At 34.3% G+C, this 21,038-nt stretch overlaps 1 protein-coding gene and 1 long non-coding RNA gene across 2 annotated transcripts; one reads left to right on the top strand and one right to left on the bottom strand.

Moving 5' to 3' along the window:
- The first annotated feature begins 752 nt into the window (after window positions 1-752).
- On the top strand, window positions 753-2,099 carry LOC112560693. Its single transcript, XR_003098570.1, has 2 exons — window positions 753-1,041; window positions 1,081-2,099. It is a non-coding gene; the product is annotated as an uncharacterized LOC112560693 (long non-coding RNA).
- On the bottom strand, window positions 1,523-21,009 carry LOC112560691 (ribose-phosphate pyrophosphokinase 1-like). The gene is given in 8 exon segments (XM_025232707.1): window positions 1,523-6,240; window positions 12,480-12,639; window positions 13,255-13,428; window positions 13,732-13,856; window positions 15,571-15,669; window positions 18,042-18,225; window positions 20,681-20,826; window positions 20,828-21,009. Coding segments are annotated over 8 exon segments (1,011 nt in total). The 5' UTR covers window positions 20,858-21,009; the 3' UTR covers window positions 1,523-6,147.
- Window positions 21,010-21,038: the final 29 nt, after the last annotated feature.

The raw sequence follows: 21,038 nt of genomic DNA, 5'->3' as shown, positions 1-21,038 counted from the left end.
GAGTGCTTGTTGGATTTTCATGGTTTGTAGAACAATTCCTATTGTTTCCTTCCTTTAAATTCATCAAAAAATCATTACTTTGTGTCACCATACACAGAACTGGCAGATGTCTTCCATGTACTATCAAGACACGTGAAACATTTGGCATTTCTTAATATTTTTCAAATTATATGATTCAGATTGCAGTGAACACTTTGATAGTAGAAAGGAAGCATCAGCTCTATTGTTTATGAAAACATCATTATTTTTCAGGCAAAGGCAACATCTGTGAAACTACGAAACCATGTCAGAATGGAGGAACCTGCCTGCCAGTCACCTCACCCGCGAAAGGGAGAACATTCAAGTGTGACTGCTCTGAAACTGGTTATTATGGCTCCCGCTGTCAGAGAAGTACGTAAACATCTTTATGTGATTGCGTGAGAGCATTTTTCCTGCTAATTATATATTTTAATTTAATAATATAGGTCTACAAAATTAAGTCTTTGCTGATTATGAAAACGTACAGGTATTATGCCCACATATTCAGAGGCAGCTATTTGTCAAACATATAGGTTTATTTGGTTTCTGAACTGTAAATATAGTTTTATGGTGGTCTCTATATCTCAAACTGCTTAACATAGTCTGGTGTGATGTCACACATACCCTCCCTACAATCACTTGCTAAAATGTCATTGTCTCTCACTGCAGAATGTCCAGAGATGAAGAAGTTATCAAGAAATACACCCCTGCAGACAGCATGTCTTCAGATTGGTTAAAAAGCATGTTGGGAAGTTTCATATTTTTTTTCAGATTTGCATTGTATATATTTCTCCCACAATGTAGGGTTTAGTTCCCAAAGATATGCATCTTGTAAATCCCACAAATAAAGTATTTTATGTATATATAAATGTTTACCTTTCACAAGTTTTAGGCAATGCATTATTTACTCATGATTTGCCATTTCAGAAATGAGGATTTTTAGTCTACATATGTTTACATTTGTACAAACTGATATTGATAGTAAAGGAGTCAAAAGTCATTTTGGTGTCTATTCTACAAATAGTTTGATATAGTATAAACAAACTTTCCTATAACTGGAAGTCATGCTGCCCACATAAATGCTCCAAAATTATCACATACAGGAGTACCTTTAAATACAACCTACTTTAGACGCTGCTCCAGCTTGGGACTTTAATGCTAACATCATTAGATGACAGCGTGAGCCAAAAAGACAAGCTATTTTTGATTCATGAAAGTATGTGCAGACATGAAGGCATGAAAAACAGAAAAGGGTGGGGGGACATAAAGAATGAAGGTTGTCATCTATGCCTGTTGTCTCTTCTGATGTTGTTATGGCATTATAATAGAAAGCAGCAGTGTAATTACAAGGGTTTCGTTTGCTCAAAACATAAATGGAAAATGAATTTATATGCTAACTTGTTTCACAAGCTTATCAGGATAACTAGTCAATAAAAGCTTTTCTAGTTTATTAAAACAAACCTATATTATCATTTGCACATTTTCTTTTCTTCACCATCAAAAACACAACTCAAACGTTTATTGCTGAAAGAAATCCATGTGGCAGTGCAGTAATTTGGTTCCCCCGATCCCCTTTTTTGCTTCTTAAAATGTGAACATCAAGCTCAAAACAAAAGGGAAGGCAAATCTTATTTTATATTTTGCATATTAACAAAGGTCCATCATAGTAAGTTAATGCAAAAGGTAGTAGAACAAACTGAACACTAAAAAACAACTGCCAACCCTTTTAAACTCGTTGCTTTTTACTTACAAATATTCTCCAAAATGACAACTTCTAAAGAGACTTTGCAGTCATCCACTGTATGTGCAATTTGCTTAAAAAGCATTCAAATCTCATAATAAAACCTGGGTTACATATGTCTTTTGTAAGTCATGGAAAATCTACACTCCACAAGCTAAGTTACTAATGTAAAAGTCTTACTCTTAACCGTACAATGCATTTTTTATCCAATAAAATCTGAAACCCTAGACATAACTTTATTAAGAATGTAGATAAGGATTTGCAAGAATGCACTTTTGAATGTATATAAATGAGACATTTTGAAACATTTCTTACAACTAAAAAAAAAAAAAAAAAAAAAACCAACATACAATGCATTTCTTCTACCATAACCAGTATTCTCTAAATAAATAATTCTGCATAATGTACAAAGAAGTGTACAAGTCACATCTGAAAAAGTAGGATAAGTTTTACCAAATTTGAAGTTCAGGACTTTTATGTATTCAGCAATACCCCATTTTAAAATAATGTTAAATGACATGCCACAGAATAGCCTATATATTTTGGAAATTCTTTTCAGTCACTCAAAACTCACACAAGCTGGGGAAGAGGTAGAAGAGTCTAGATTGAATGGACAAAGGATATAGTCAAGCTGATCTTGTGTAAATAGAAATGACAGACAAAAAAAGATCAACACAAAATTATGGGTTAAGATTAAATACCGGTTAATGATTAGACTGTTCTTAAATGCTGTAAAATAATTTTAAGAATAAAATAAAAATCATGCAAGAATAACAATTATCACTTCCATACACCCTTCCAAAAAAAAAAAAAAAAAAAAAAAAAAAAGTATAGCTCGAACACTTTAACCACCATTGTCAGTTATTATTAGCATGGTAGATTAGGGCTAATAAGGTAGCAAAGATATTCTCACGACTTGTGTCCTGTCAGTCCTGCTGCATTAAGTTAATACTTACCACCTACATGTAAAAAGTATCTCCAGATTTTTAAAAAATACAAAACATCCTTTAGACAAGCTGCTGTGTCACAAGTGCAAGTTTGCTGTCAGTGCTCAAAGTGTTAATACATTTTATTGTTTTGAAAAACTGAGTCTTGCTATCGTGTACAGCTCTCTAAAGGGGTCAAATGTTTAGATAAGTCAACTCGAGGGAAGACTATTATAACAGTATTTTTCAAGCCAGATGTCCTAATGTTTTATGCTAGCTATCCTAGGGAGGGTGTAACACAGGGCGAATTGCCTGTAAAAATTTTATAGCTGCATTATTGTCAGAAAGACTTGGTGCAATTTTCAAAATGTACAGTATCACACAAATTCAGTTATGGGTTGATCCTAAATAAACGAAGTTGCTTTTCAAGAAATATTCTCTTTGGAATCAATAAAGCTTAAAATAATACTGGACGTATTCTCAGAAATATTTTTTTTTCTGCATTGGCATGCAATATAAACACTGGGTATTAAGAAAAATAAACTAAACTGAAAAAGACTAGTCACAAAATATTTTTAAAAAACCAAACCAACCCAGTTTTCCATCTTCCAGACAAGTTGGCAGCAAAAATGTTACATCAAAGCTGAATTCTTGTGTCTAGGGTAATAAGTTTGAAAAACAGGATCGGAGTGTGTTTGTGTGCATGTGTGGGAACTCGTACATCAATAACATGAACACAATTTGAACTGCATAATTATGCTTTCAACTTCACCAAAGGTGGCTATCACAAAATTAGTCCTTTATATAACTATGTGAACAATAAGGAACACAATGCACATACATGATGTCAACATTTTGTGTTACTTTTGGCTGCACCTTTTGCACACCAGCCTCCAAACACTTTTAAATTTACTTCAATATTTGGCAGTGACAAGTCAGTACAAAACTTTACTGTTGCCGAGAATATTTATGTACAGCATCCAATGAATGCTAATAATCCTTACTGCAATTTAATGTCTTCGGTGAAGATCATGGTGTGACAGCAATATGAGAAACACGGAAATTGTGTCTTCACATAGTTTTATAACTCACATTAATAAAGGGTAGCACGATAAAGTATATATTCATGCAACAAGACATGAAACAACATAATCATTAATCTAGCTGCATAGAATCAAAGCAAGATAGTCATAGAATACAAGACAAAAGGTGAGGAAATTTTTCAAGTAAACGTTCTTTTAAACACCTGAAATGATCAATAAACCTTATTTTTCACTTGATTCAACACAGAACAGTTAAGAATCGATTCAATAAATCAAATACATCTGAGATAGACTATAAACAAGATATAGCTGCTACTTCAAGTAATTTCCTTTTGCAAGTTCTTATCATGACTTTTGCATTAGTCATCTTAAAATTAGGATTGCAACACCACAATACGTGCACAACAATATGCAAAATTCTGCGATGATGGAATTTAGGAACATAGATAATACTATCTACATTAGTTTTTCTCTGGCTAATGCTCACACAACCAACTATACCAAGAAACAAATAATCTTTGTTATATAGGCCAATCAAGGGGGTATTTCAATAATGCTTTTTAACCTATATTTTAAAACATAAAACGCCCCAAACCCAAATGTTTAATGCAATGAATTTATATAGTGCCATATCCTGGTCCTAAGGACAGTCTTACGATGCTTTAGAATAAAAATGTTTCAGGAATAATCTTTGAGTGTTGGCATTTCTAAGACCATATTCTTTTCAAAATTATTTCTCAGCACTTTTTAAGCTAAATAATAACATTTCTTGATAAGCTAACTGGGCTCATTTATTTTTGGAATGCAACCATACTCCTCATCAAAGCTTTACTGCATTATAAAGAACATCCATTTGCTTTGCCAAGCTGGAAAATTAACTGGTTCCCACATTCTAACAAAACAAGAACTTTTTCTAATAGCACATTCATTCATTTTAACAGCTTGAGATTAACTTTACATAAAACTATTCTTGTAGTCAGCTCCATCGTTAACTCAATCCAGGATGTCAGGATGTTTCAATCTTGGTTGAATCAATGTAAAACTGACCCTAAAAGTCATGGACTGATGTTCACTTTTTATCTTTTCTTTTCGCAAGCATAAGCCATGTAAAGTGTTTTGCTAAAGCCTCTGCAGTACTGACATACATCACTGAAATCATACTAAGGGGATTTGGGGGATGGTTACAAGGTAACAAATAGTAACTGTTAACAAGCAAAATGCACATCGTAGCCTAGCCCTTAACCTAGCCTCTGAAAATTTTGCACATAGCAAGAGGTACATTCCTTCACAACATACCCTTTTATTTAGACAGGCTGTTGTCCATGTAATACAATACATCCTTTTACAATATCTTTATCTAATAACATGCACAAGCAAACTATACCACCTAATACCAACAAGCTGCAGACAAGAATTGATATCAGTAATTAACCCTTTTACCCCCAGCTGCCATTAAACACATGATTGACTGGTAATACATCTGGCTAATGATCAGTTTAATGTTTGCAGGGGCATTTAACTAACAACTGCAGGAAACATCTAAATTCAATTTTACAAATAAAAAGACTGCATTTTAATTACATTGCAAATAATTTTAATAAATGAAATGCCTGTTCAAAAGAACAAGCTCTATCAAAGCCCTACCTAACACTAGCAAAAACATACAATGGATAATAAAATGTACAGACCATGGACAACAAACACTGAAAGAAAACCAGCATTTATTATCAAGATAGCAATGCAGAATCTAGTTAAGTTTCACCTGCAAGACACAAACGGAATGTGTATGTAAAATTACAGATGAAAATTACTGTGAACCATTAAAAACCATATGAAGATTAGACTAATTTGAGTATCTTTTTCCCAGTAACAATGCTATACAAGCCATTCTGTAATGTGCGTGTGAAATAAAGATGATTGCTCTTGCTGGTGGAGTGGGTGATGAAGTTCAAGGAATGGGCAATAGATTGAGGCCAATGGGAAAAAAAGGAAAAGTAAGATAGGATCCACAGCAAATCTGATATTTGCAGAATAAATGGTGTGTGGGAGGGAAAAGCCACCATACAATCCCTAGCAATGTCATGTGCTGATGTGCTGTCACCTGCATGCCAGTTTGTGCAGAAAACAGCAACCCAAATTTTTTAAATGTTTTTACCACTGTAAAGCTTTGAGTCTCCATGTTTTTGTCCCATTTCCCCCCTCGAGATCAGGCATGCAGGTTATTGCTTTTATTCAATTTTTAATATTTGTAAGTATTTTTCTTTGCTGTTTGATAACAAGGAATGTGTCTTCAGCTCAAAGTAAATATTTTTTAACTCTGAATTATTTTTAAAAAAAGGTCATCCAATGCAAATTTGAATTAAGAACTCATGAGCAAATAAACCAGGGTAAAAGCAAGAAAAAAAAAAAGTGGCTTGCACTACATAGGCACATGGCTGAAGAGATAGGATACAGATTCTCCATTGTGTGTGCGTCGAATAGATTCAGCCAGTATCATAGAGATGTCCAAACACTGCACAATAAAAACACGCAGAAACATAACATTTTCAAATTAAGTAACATAAACTATATGCTATTTGGTAAAGTAACTAAAGCCCAAATTAAAAGAAGAGAGAGAGAGAAAAACAAACGCAAAACTAAAACTGAGGAAACGTTAGAAAAAAAGAAAAAAAAAACAAAAAAAACCCCAAACAGTTTTACACCTTGTATTTTCATTAAGTTCAAATTCACCAGTGTGTACAACCTTCATAAATGAATGATCAGAGTAGCTTACATAATACTTTACAGATAGAACAAACAAACAAAAAATTAGACCTGGACTACTGAAGAAATTTGCTGAAATGACAGTTCAATACTCTAATTTCTAGAAATATATTCTGCTCCTCTTAAACAGTAAATGGAATCAAGATATTAGATACTTCTTTTAAATTTGTGGAACCATAAAGCTGGTGCATTGAAGCATCTTTTTAGCTGCCCAAATTACAGGCTGTAGTGTAGAAAATTGTTCTAAACTGAAAGGTTTATATCAATTCAGATGAAAAATGTTCTCTCATCCATTAAACCATGCCTCAGGATGTTTCATACATTACATTTGCAAAGTCCAACAAAGGGTGCTGCTAGTTAAATGTGCTTTTATTGTTTTGTGATCACCATCCAGCTAAAAACATTTCTAACAGATCAATGGGATAAAGTGCTTATTTATTTTTGTAATGGCACTAGAAATCTCAACCTTATAATCTCTCACAAGTTAAAGATTTTGCTTTCAAAGAGAGGAAACAAATTTGAATACGACAGTTTTATTTAAGAAGTGGAAGTTAAGCACACATGCATTTCATTGTGGGTGAAAGAGTACAGAATGAAGTCTTCAATAATGTGGCATTACAAAAAAATTGAACAAAGCCTGGGCTGCAGTTCTACGAACTACCTGGATGATTTCATGTCAGGCAATAAGTTTTCACACAATTGTATTATTTGAAATTATAATGCCTTTGAGTCTGAGGCTTCTTTGGATGCCTATGAAATAAATCAGACTGTTCGTGAACAAATGGCTAAGAAGTGTCTAATCATGCAAAGATAAAAACTATGATAATTCTAATCACAGATTCACACTTTCCAGCAATAAAACCAAACCCAGTGGAGACTGAATATATAGCTACTGAAACCAGATATTGTGAAAGTTGGGGTGGCCTTTCTTTTTATATTAAAAGTAACAATCCCTCAGAACTTGGAAATTACCAAAATTACGTTTTTTCTGTGTAAAATGCACACTTGTTATCACAATCTGCATAAAAAAGAAGGGGGGGGGGTTAATAAGCAAATATCTTAAAGTGGTCACAGAGACAAAAAACTATATTACAATGCAAAATGAAGCCATCAACATTCGTGCAAAACAAAGCAGTCTAAGAATCAAAGCTTCCAGATTTTTTTTTTTTATTAAATTTATTAACTGGTTTCAAATTTATAAAAAATTCAAAATATATGCTCACTGAACATTAAGGGTGTTGTATTACAATTTTTTTTTTAAATTTTGGATCACTCAAGATATTAAACCAAGAAGAAAAATAGTAAAATTTTAATCCTAGGCAAGAATCATGAACAGACCAATGCACTACCAAGTATATCTGCCTTTGAAAATAAATTATGATTGTGTGCATGAGTTAGCATTAAGGATGACAATGCATGCTGATTCCATTAAATTGTAGCTCTTTTGTTGACACAAGGAAAAGTTCTTTACAAAAATGCAGACTTCCTCTGACAAAGCTGACTGATAATCCATGCTTGATGAAAAATCATGCCATGCACCATCTAACACTTGAAAGCCAAAGATCTTCACAAAAATGGCTGAGAGGATTTGAAGTTCCATGCTGGACCACGTTAAAGAGTTAAAGCGTCTACTGATTTGACTTTTGCTGCACTGATGGTTTTAAAGCATCAGATTGAGAAAATACCTCTGCAAGTCTGCAGCATGGAACAGAAGCTTTGAGGTGGGGTAATAAACTAAAACACCAACAAATAACAAATAACCTTTGTTTTGCAAGAATAGAAGACAGTGGGGGTAGGTTGGGAAGAGCTAAGTCTTACTATAAGTTACAGTTTATACATGCAGTAATGCTTATTAGTCCAGCCTTTTGAGAAGTGGAACAAAAGTCACAAAAAATATGGTAGCAACAAAGTTGAAATATATAAATGCATAAGTAAAAAGCTTACTTTTATGTTTTGCAAGATTCACTAAAGAATGCACAAAAATCAAGTGCTGAAAGCATCTAATAATCGTAAATTTACAGATATCCGATGTTATTATAAAACAAGATTCCACCTACTTAGTAAGACCAAGTACATCTATCAAAAGAAGCAAAGCTGTTTAAAGAACCCACAATTATAAAAAGAGATGGCTTGTGCACACTTGCCTGCACAGCTGCACAAATGGATGGAGATCAACATATGGATAAACAATTGCTGCCGATGCTTTGACTTGTGCAGCAACAAGGAAACCAGTCATCAAGCTACACTCCATTTAACCACCACTTTTTTGAACATACGAGCGGTAGGAAGTTTATATATGCTTGCTAGCTCTGCTTCTTAGATTTTTAAAAGCTCAGGAAGTAGAAAATGACAAAATGAGGGAAAGCGGAATGAGCAATATGGTAAGACAAAAATAATGGAGCTGTATTGTCTACATTTCAGCAGCCACATCCCAGCCTGCTTGAAAGGTGTGAAATATTTGTCTGAAATAAAGAAAGCAGTCTGGAAAAACTACCACTTCTTTCTCTCTCTCCAATTTGAACTGCACTACCAACCCCCACACCCCAGTTATGAATGCTTACATATAGGGCTTACAGAATGCAGTTACGAGAAGAACATAATAATGATATGAACTCTTTAAATGTCCGAGTTTTCCCCCAAATTAAAAAAAAATATATATAAAAATCAGTGTCATCAAATCTTAACATTTTTGAAAGCAGGCCTATATTAATTTTTAAGTCTGTTTGAAACTGCTATTTCTTTTTTTTTGGAGTAAAAATGCTTACTTTAAAAAAACCCAAAAAAAAAAAAAACCAGCATGGAGACAATATTGATTTGAAGTATTACTCTTACTTACTCTATACATATTTCTACTGAAATATTTAGTTTAGAATGTCAGCGGCACATTCTAAAATTTCAGCATCAGAAGTTACAGCGTTTAGGAAATTTTCACTTTATTCTACCATTCTCTCCCTCCCAAGAATTAATGTGTAATTTCTTAAGTTATATCTTCTCCCATACAACTGATGAGATAATAACAAATCAAGTTGGAAAAGTTAAAAAAAAACCAAACAAACAAAAAACTTTTTATAAAGAAAAGTATATTACAAACTTTTATCTTAATCCTATTTCAAACCCCGAAACACAACATAACTGGAATGAGCAGACGTCCAAAAAATGCAAAATAATGTTGCAGGCACAGTTGTCAAGCTATTTTCCACATGAAAAGAGTATGATCAACATATTAGTATATTTTCATGATAAACACATCTAAAGCCATTCCATGTACATATGATGTTAAAGAACTATTACTTATGTTAAACATACTCTAAAGAATCCAAAACAAGGTTCCTAGACTGAGACAGTTATCAAAATTAACAGCTATATTAACAAATGAAAAAGGATGGATAACAAACAGGAAAGGGATAAAAATCATAAAAATGGGAAAATATTGCAGCTTTTGGGATCAGTCTGTCCATGTAAAGAGGCCTTGGTTAAATGGGTACGTGGGCAAAAAGGGAAGACACAGATTCGCCATTGTGTGTGCGTCGCACAGCTTCAGCAAGAATCATGGAGATGTCAATAAACTGAAACAGAGAATGTTGAAAACCAAAATAAGATTTCAGGGAAAGGAAAAAAATGGACATCAAATGCACAACAATTAAAAAGAGGTGTCAATCATCAAGACAGTGTCTAAGTAGGAGAAAGCAATCTATATATTCTTATCATTTATTCTGCTAGAAAAAGTTATTTAAGCTTCAATACAAAGTAATTAAAAAGTCATTTTTAACAAAACTTATCTGTTAAAAAAAAAAAGTAATGACTTATCCATAGGAAAACTGCTTTGCTTGAAATCTCCTAGCACTATGCATTCAAATCTGAAATGTGTGCCTAAAACCGCTACATTTTTACTGGATCACAAAATATGAACATTTACTATGATAGCACTAGTGTTCCCCTACATATAAAAATGCAAGCAGCCATTTCAACCCCAAAATATATCTGCAATGACAGAATTTATAACTTTCCAATAATGTCACTCTATTATATTATTCCACTAGCAAGAAATAGCTTTCACTGTTCATTTTGAACTACTTTTGAACATGAGTACCAGTCTTGTAGCATTTTGTTAGTAACAATGAACTTACAAATGTGTTTTATCTTAAAGAATCAACTGGCTTAAACCATACGTTTGAAAGAAAGCGATTAGTTCTGACTGACATTAACACTATAAATCACACCAATAACTTGTGCTGTTAAACGTTATTCCTTGGAATTAAATATTGCATGACTTCTTGTTCAAGCCTTATTACTGACAGCCAAAAAAATCATCATCTACAATTAAATCTCCTTTTCACATAATGCAAAATCTAAATTTTATAAAATAATTTGGCAAGGAGGTCTGAAAATCTAAACAATTTTAGGACTGAGAGTTGCAAAGACATATTTGCATTAAGTGAAATTCTGATATTTTGTCATGACTTGTAAGTATCACTTTTACATGCATGGAAAAACATGGCACATTAAAAACTAAGGGTTTATTGATGTCAGGGATTCATAATAACATTCAGACATGAACATATAAATTTTCTGTGACCCATCCATCAAGTTTTCCAGTAATTTTAGAGGGTCTGAAAACTCCCAAATGTGTTATGGCAGGATCTGGAAACCCCTTGATTTTATGGATGGAAAACACTGAATTAAATGATTTCTACACATTTAACCTGTAACAGACAAGATAACAGTTGGTGCATCAACAAATAATCTGTGTCATGTAGGAGGATTTCAGAACAATTCTCACAATGTGAAATCAATGAGCATGCTAATCAAAGCACTTTAGAGCATAAACACATTTTGCTGTCAGGGCAAAGGATGAACATTTTTTTAAATTAAGGATTTACTGATGCCTCCTATGCCACCAAAAGTTTATTTTTCTACTCTGCAAGTTACCATATTTAAATTGCATAGAAAAAAAAAAATCAATCTGCTGTAATTTTTAAATAACCATTATAAATTTCCCGTTGATTTCCACAATAGTTACTGCTTTACCAACAGATACCATTAAAAAAAAAAAAAAAAAAAACACCGACAAAACCTCGGTTCCATGTACTGTTGGGGAAAATGTGTGTTTGTGTGGTGGTAAAAGGTAGCGACCAGTAACCTGTAATTTGTCCACACATTTCCTAACAGCATTTAAGCCAGATGTTCAAAATGGTTTTAATCATACTGAGCTTGGATTAGTATTAGTTTGACTAATCAGAAAATACTGGTTTACACAATAATCTTCAAAAAGGTATTTAAATGCAAAAGTATAATAAAGGACAAATAAAACCAGTGTTTGCAAAGCCTGCAAGAGTACTAATTCCTTTTGCTAACAAGCTTTTTAGAGATGTTAACACACCACACAGAGAAAGACATACCTTTTGATGACAAGAGTACACATTGTCAGCCACAAAAATGCAGCAGCCACTGAGCAGATACAATGCTGCATACATTTTTACATGCACGCTTGTCAAGTAGCACTGAGTGCTTCCACAGGCAACGAAAATTTCATCAGTGTCGTAGCAGAAGCGTAGCTGTCAGCCTTAAAAAAACTCGGTATTGAACATCGGGTCTTTTTATCACAGGAACAAGAACTGTTGGGAGAAATAATGACAAGGGGATGTGGTGGTCATGCTTGAAAAAGGATGAGATGATTGGCAAGCAGGACAGAGAGCGAATGTCCCAGGAGTCTGCTGGTGTCTAGTCATCTTGCCCTTCATTTCAAGCAGCTTCCACCAGTTTTCAGGGGTATAGGTTTGAGCTTTGATTTTGATTATTGTTTAATAAAGCCATAGCCACAGGTATGAGAAATTTTGACACCAAATGTGACTGTTGTAAAACTTCATCAAGCAATAAAATCTACTTCCAAGAAAATGCTGGCACATTCTTTCCTAGTAAAACAGCAAAATCCAAGGGACATCCACATCATTATTAAAACAACACTGGATGCAATGTTAGTTAACTCACCTTAATTTTAGGTGCCTCCTTCATGTTCAGGTCTTGGGGAATGGTGTTGGTGACAACCACAGCCTCAAACATGGAGTCATTGATGCGAGAAAGTGCTTGGCCCGAGAAAATGCCATGCGTACATATAGCATATACTTTCTGCGCACCTGCTTCTAGCAACCTGTGATGTTGTCAACACAAACCAGGGATCATCATATCTGCTTAGCTCTACATATTAAAAACAGAATTTAATAGAGCAGAAATATCTAAGACGACAGCAAAACTATTTTATGGAATGAGAAGGAGTACTTAAATAAAACATCTTATTCTCTGACTCGTGTATGCATCCCAAAAAAATTGAAGTACTGCTCAGAAAAAAAAAAAAAAAAAAAAAAAACCCAAAAACAAACAAACAAACAAAAAACCAAAAAAGAAAAAAAAAAAAAAAAAACCCACATAAATTTCAGCGCTACCAATCTTGAGACAGTGCGTGACTGGTGTTTTTTGATCCAGATTTACTTATTTTTAAACCCCCCAATCTTGTTCTTGTTTCTTGGAGTGAAAGGAATAATGTTTGTTTCATCATTAGTATTAGTTTACTTTCGGCTGGGAAACTGATTTTTAAGAAAGCATGTAAACAAAGCATGATAGTCAAAATCAATTTAAATGTGTTTGCAGTAATTATGATTAAAGAAACAGGGAGGTTGTTAAATGAGTGGCTGAAGAAATTTCCACATCCACTCAGAAGTGCTTTTCCATTAAGTAACAGACTGAGCAAATGCTTCAAATAACCCACTTCTCGGCTGCATGGCACACCGTTCCACAGGTATCCGCCATATCATCTACCAGAATGGCAATGCGATCTTTCACATCACCGACCAACACCATAGAGGCCACTTCATTAGCCTTCTTTCGCTCTTTATGGATCAGAGCAAAATCCACATTTAGTCTGTCTGCAATGGCTGTCACCCTGAAGATTTTAACAGAAAAGTTCATATATAAAAAAAAACTGTCATTATAATTTTCACACTGATAAATGTTTCTGAATGTTAAGGACCCCCCGTGAAATGGATTGTATAAGTGCTGCCACTCAAAATGAAAAGACAATAAAAACAACAACAGTCCCAAACTGTCTCTTTAAACCATCACAAGAAGATTCTGGGTTTTAGATCTTTTAAATTTCTCTGTATAGGTACAAAACACATGGCTTGATTAGTTCACTGTGATATAGCTTTAGTATAAATGAACAATTAATAAAAAATCAGTAATAAACCTCTTAGCTCCTCCTGCATCAGGTGAGACAATGCAGCAATTGCGCCAGTCTGGGATATGATCTGTTATCCATCGGAGAACAGCAGGTTCTGCGTACAGGTTGTCCACAGGAATGTCAAAAAACCCCTGAAACATTATGAGGATTTAAATTTGAGGTAAGATAGGGTAAAAGGTAAAGGTCATCCCTTAACCTTTGCAGGTCATTTGATAGTGAGGTATTAGAAATCTTCGTTTTTTCTGGCCAGCTTTACGCAAAGGCAGTGTCCATCTCCTCTCCATCACCTTCCTCAACCATCTATGGAGTTAGGTACCCATTCCTGCCAGCTGGGTCGACTGAAGATTCTTGTTGTGCTACTGGGGATCAAACCAGCGCACCTCTCAGTTTGGATGCCACTCGGCTATGCACTTCCCATTGTTTAATGTGCAGAATAAGCTTTCTGATACTAATCATCAAGATCAATCCTGATGAAAGCTTTCCAATTTTCTTCTCTTACAGTTCATGCCCACAAATATGAACATCTTCATAGTTCTATATCTCATTTGTGCTGATACACCTGAATGACTACATATTTGCAAATATTTAAACAACCGGCAAAACATCACCATGTACAATGTGAAGTCAACAACATATACATAAATATTTCAGCCAATAATCAGCATGGGGAAAAGGTTAGGTCTATCAGGTACAGATTTGGGGAAATAAACACTGAGCTTTAACTCAATCATTATAACATTTTTTTTACACCCAACTCGTCCTTTTAAGACTGAAAAGGCTAAAACTGTCTGTTCTTAACACACTCACTGTGCCATAAAAATAATGATGCTAAGCCTTTAACAACTATGCACTATGGACATCAGGTATGTGTGCTATCACAGTAACTGTGTTCTGACTGATATCGTGTGATTACTCTCCCTTGATGACTAATTATAATAAAACTAGCTTTAGGTTTGAAAACCAGTTGCATCATGCATGGTTTGGTGTGTAATTACCTACTTCATTACAAATTTACACAACAAGTGGCCTTGTATAAAGAGCATGCAAATTACATGTGTAACTATGACAGGTTTATTATAATATTTGTAATTTTTTTAGTTAATAGCATAGCTTTGCATTTTTTCACCTAGATCTGCATTTTCAATATCTTCCACATTAATTTAAAAAAAGCAGATTTAGTACTGTATTAGTTCTGTCATATAGTTGAAGACCTTTTCATTGGAGGAAAAAAAAAATGATATTCCTATTCTCATTAACTCTACAAATCTCTAACAACAAAATCATCATAATGTTAAGGACAATTGGACAAATTATAAATGAACTTGTTCAACGGGAAAGATATTAAAAATCAAACTATACCATTCACATCAAACTCAGCGTAACAGGATCATGTGCACACCCTAATAAAAATTAAGGGATGCCGAGCTCCTATCCCTAAATTTCAAACCACACTGCACCTGGATATTAACTGTACAAAACAGTGACCACTACTGCATAACTACCTGTTACTAAAAGCCTTCTGTTGGCTATAATTGACAGTCAGAGTCAGTGTGTATATACTGACTTCTAGCCTGGATATGCTACATACAAATTTCGCTAAATCTAACAGGCCTCCATAATGCAAGCAGACAAAAAAATAACAATGTTATCTACTTTTTTAAAACCTACTTTTATTGGTACTCCACAATTAAAACCCCACTGTGATTTTAATGTCAATTTAATTAGTTTATTCCTTGCTAATCCTCAAGGAGTATAGGGCCGCAGATATTACTGACAAGGAAGAGCTATTCACAAACATGATTTGCGTAATCAGCACTATAAAGAAAATGATGCTTGCCTACCCACCTGAATCTGAGATGCATGAAGGTCCATGGTGATGATATGGTCTGCACCAGCTACAGACAACATATTGGCCACAAGCTTGGCAGATATTGGTGCTCGACTCTGAAAATGATAAAACCTCTGCTTAATTCCTATTTTCTCCACCAAAATTTTACAGTGCACTAGCCAGCTTAATCAGACCCTCAGAAACAAGCTACAATAAAAAGGTGCGTTCTTTAAACTTGTTGATCCCCATGTTTTCCAACTTAGTTGCACTATTTTAAGCATTATCCAGTAACTAATAGTAACACATGATCATCTCATTCTCTCTTACACACACAGTCCTGTCAGAATAGGGAACCCATGAACTATAAACATTTGCATGAGTAACTACACCAGGGTGGGCAAACTATGGCCCATGGGGCAGATCTGGACGTCTTTGGACAGGCCCATCTGCCAGAATGTGAAGTGCACTTGTTTTACATATTTTTATTCAGCATTTTTATTGAAATTTAATTTATCAAATACAACAGCATTAAAAATCGGCAGTCTGTAACATTCTAACAGAAAGTACAGAGATAATAAATAACACAGCTGACATGTTGGAGTTGTTAGAGTGCATCGAGGGGGGTGGGTGGGCTGTCTTCAAAAGAAAGGCTGGTTTTAAAGTCTTATTGTGAGTGAATTAAAACAGCTTTACACTATTATGCACTCATTTGTTGTCCATTCCATTATCACCTGGCGTGGGCATTTTACCAGCTTGCCGCATAGTTTAAAATACTGAGACCAGCCCACAAAAATAAACCTTTGCCCACCCTTGAACTACCTTGGTCCTTAGTTCACAACTCCATATATTCTTTAAATAAAATTGACCTGCAATTTACATGTTCAAACTACATGAATCTGAAATTTTTTACAATTTCATAAAAAAAAAAAAAAATTACAAAATTACAAAGGCAGAAATATAATGCTTGAGCTTTTTTCGGTTTTTTTTTCTTGATGCTTCCAAGCAAGAGGATTTGCAACATCTACATTTTGTAGCAAATGATTTCTGTTGATATATCACCACTGTGATCAACCTGATAGGAAATGTTCTCTAAAAAGAAGCGGGTCCCTGCTTGTACTCGTCAGCCTGCCTTTGTCCAGTTCACGTGTTATAGTGTCAAAATGTTACATAAATGCCACAAAAGGATGCAAACAGTTCAATGAACTCGAAGCATATTCTTGAAATCCTTGTTATTGTTAGTTTTAAGGAATTGTTTTTTTCCATTATGTAAATACTTCAATTTCAAAGTCACCTCGGAACCCATGCAAATTGCAAGTCCCTATATCAAATTTCCACAAAATTCCAGCCAAAAATTTTTAGCTCTCTTGTTAGTATAGTTACCATAATGCTACCTCAACCACCATTCTGCCTTAATCTGCCCATCTAGTTCCCAGTAAGGACAGACATGCATGTATATTCCAAGGAAATGCCAGCTTAGGTTAAAGAATAAAATAGTGCCATCACTTGGAGAGCTGAATGAACCAGCAGTCCTCAATCATAACTTTTCCTTTTAGCCACATAAACAGCTCTCTTGATTCGATATTTATTGAAGCTGTGTCAGATTTTACCTTGAAAATACTGCTAATAAAGCTGCTGAAAATGTCTGTCAAATAGACTGTCAGCATACATTCTATGGTGAGGATAATCAATAACACCCGCTGTATATAAGGTCTTACTATTAAGTCAAATGCTATTCTTTTTATATTACTGCGGTAAAAAGAGGTCGATGATCTTAATTACCTCAACAAATGATGTATTTATAAGAAATGTATTATTGCCTGCAAAAATAAATTAAACATATCAACATGATTTGCATTGGCTCAAATTTACATTTTGAAATCATGTTGTCAATGTTGTGGGTCTGTAAGGCCTGCAAGCCTCCAAAACTGATATGTATATATATATGCACATATCCCAAACACCCCCCCCCTCTTGCACACAAAAAGTCGAAGAGGAAAAAGCCACGATCATAAATGCACATACCTGAAAATTGGCATCATCGTAGCTGTAGAGATAACATTTAAGCCACCAGCCTAGCACATTTCATATGCTCAATGAATGCTGGGCAGGAACACCAACAGAAACTCGTAGACTGGTGGCACACACAAACTTCACCCCCAAACAATTATTTGACTTAGGGTGTGTGTGTGTGTGGGGAAACAAATCATTATAATTCCCAAGATAAAACCCACACAAGGCACTAGAACCCAGCACATTAAAACTGTCCTTATTTCTGTAGCTGATACTGGCCAACAGTTTTAACCAAGCAATGGCTTTTCGACTTTTGAAACATAACACTAAAAATAACCCAGAACTAAGCTTATAAGATTTTGAAAACTATTTTCTGAACCGCAATAATTTGTACTGCACTCTTTTTTTCTTTGACTATCTATGTTTTCGAATTATGCATAGCTGTGCTAGACTGCAGCAGTGTTGCCAGATAACTTACTTTGTCCTTCTTATCTTGTCGGGCATAGGGAAAGCAAGGGATTACAGCAGTGACGCGACAGGCAGAGGCAATCTTGCATGCGTTGATCATAATCAGTAGCTCCATCAACATGTCGTTCACCTCTCGACACCCACTCTGAACTATGTACACATCTTCTCCACGCACTGACTCTCCAATTTCCACACTGAAAATATTAAGAATACAGTTAGCTCCATAAAAGCAAAGTTACTAAAAACTTTTATTTTATGGCAAGACAAAAGAAAACATTTTCTCAACAGATGTCTGTTCAAGGCACATAAATTTTAACAAACCAACAGAATTTTACAAAGCACTGACTGAAAAAAATCCAGACTACCAAGCTTTTTATTTATAGTGATAACCTGGATGTGTAAAACAACACAATAAAATAAAACAGGTATTTAATTGAACAGTAAAAATAAATTAAATGTTAAGTTGTAAAATGTTTACATGGTGCACCGCAACAATGATAATTACCAATTAACAGTCTGCAATTGTTCAGTAAGTTACTGCCACATACAAATTTAATCGAAATTAACAAGTTGTAAATATAGGTGTGAATATCGTGCCAATAAATAAAAGTCTAGTAACCATGGGATTTTGCTGAATGCTGCCATGTTTAAAGACAAAGGACAAAAATATACATGTGTATTTCTCCCACAAGTCTAAGGTCTGTTTACATTCCCATTAAGCTGCAAAAAAATTTTGGACCCTCTGAAGCTTATCTGTTAAGTATAAACGCTTTTGAGAATACATTCTGACCTAGCACATATTGACTTTTGAAATGATTTCCATAGCCTTTTTGCATACTTACAGACAGCCAACAAGTTAACGAAAACTGTATTAAAAAAATAAATAAAGAAAAAAATATCTTGTTATGAGTCAAGTCAGACTTCTATATTTTTCTCCTTATGTCTCTGCTCCTGCTCAGTCTGTGTCACGAGTATGGATGTTAAGCACAGAAATTATTAATCTGCCTACTGAGACAGCACCTATTGTGTTTCGTGCAAATATTTTATCTCTAATTTATTCATTCTCTGACTCTCACACAATCTTTATGTAATGGCTGAAAACTAAATCCTTCTTCTCAAAGAACTCACTGTTCCCATGCCTTTGAGTCATGCACAAAGTAAATTTGAACCTTACACAAAGCTGCTTTGATATACCTCAGCAAAGAGAGAGACTCGATACGAAACAAGGTAATCTGAAGGTCACAGTCTCAACTACGACTTGAAAGGCTTAAAGCACAGCACTCTTTACAGTTCAGTTTCATGTTCAACTGAATGGCAAAGAATTAATGGAAGACACAAGAAAGCTATGACTGTTAAATGATAGATATAATTTATAGTAGGTATATTATGCTATGTAAGTTATATACCTCCTTTTTTTTTTACATATACATGTTGCCAATATCAACTAAACTAATAATACAAATAGTTTACTATCAAATGCTACATAATTTATACATTTAATGTTCATGTCTCAACAACATCACTAAATTATTATTTTAACATTTTCCATGAAATCTGTAACTAATCAAAATAGATAAAGGTAGAAACACAAGATTATAATCTGTATTTTAAAATTATAAGTACTCATGGAAAGCATTTGTGCCAGATCAAAACAACTTTAGACCCAGATAAACAGTAGCACACCTGCTTAGGGTTACATGCTTTGCTAAATTTAGTTCACAGCTTACATATCACTATTCTACAAAACATTACCTATACAGAAACTATTTCTTCAATAGTGTCAAAGATTTTTGTTGCTTTTAAGCAAATAGATTTCAAAAATTTAACAAGGTTTAGTCAACAAAGTTATATTTAAAGGCAATAAAGTGTTCTACTAACATAAAGAAGTAACAGAGCGAATATTGATTCCTCTGCATTCATAAAATGAAAAGAACTAATATTACCTTTAATACTGTAATTTCTGACATACCAAAGTATCATTAATAAAAATAGTTTTGTAGAAAATGCTCTAAATAGATCCTCAAAGTTTGTGTCAACTTTAATTACATATGACAAATCAAGTAACTGTAAATATCTAGTAACATAATGACTAGTTGGTCGTGCGTCGTTTCTATTTCGCGGACTTTCGGTTATCGCGGGTGGTTCTGGAACGCATCTCCCGCGATAAACGAGGGATTACTGTATTGTGACTAAAATTTCATTAAAAATCATGATCAATAATCATATTAATTGAAAGTGATTGAAGTAAAAGGGACTAATAACCATCAGATTCGATGGAATTAGAATCTTAAGGCTGGAAATGGCTGGGATATCACTAGGATTTCGCTACATATATATATATAGACACCACTATATATTATCAAGTATTTTATAGGCTTCCGACGTAGATACATGAAACAATTGTTAAGAGTCCATAGATGCAGATAGTTCAGCACAACACTTATTTACTTGACGAAAGTAATCCACGTGTCTTTGCTAATTCTCGGAATCTCCACAAGAAAACACAACCACACTATAGGTACCGCTTCTCAAATGGTTCTTTGCTCATAAAGGTAAATTAAAAATCAAATACCACGCTATGAATAAACCACATGAAAACTATCGAACAAATTCTCAATCGACACACTGCACTGACGCATGCATACTTACCAACACTCGCCATTGCTGAATTTTTTAGTTATAACCTTGCCAGGTTCAATACCCAGACGAGTACATATCTTGTTTGCAAGATCTACATGTGAAGTTCCTGCGAAGACCTTAATGTTGGGCATTTTCGCGACTTCTGAAAGCGGACCTTGTACCCTGCACTCGTGTCTCGTTTAGCATGTAGCTTTTCGCGGGTCGCGGAGCTGAAATATTGAAGACAGTTGATTGATATGATGTAATTGATTTCCTCTATGTGATCAATATCTTGTACCACACTTGTTAATTTTTAAATATACTATACTTTTTTCTGATCAGTCGATTAAATATCAAGTTTCTCTGGCATAAAGTCAATATTACAAGC

The sequence above is a fragment of the Pomacea canaliculata genome, linkage group LG3, assembly GCF_003073045.1.
Source record: "Pomacea canaliculata isolate SZHN2017 linkage group LG3, ASM307304v1, whole genome shotgun sequence".
Lineage (NCBI taxonomy): Eukaryota > Metazoa > Mollusca > Gastropoda > Architaenioglossa > Ampullariidae > Pomacea > Pomacea canaliculata.
The sequence above is the reverse complement of the archived record's forward strand: the minus strand, read 5'-3'. Positions and strand labels throughout refer to the sequence as shown.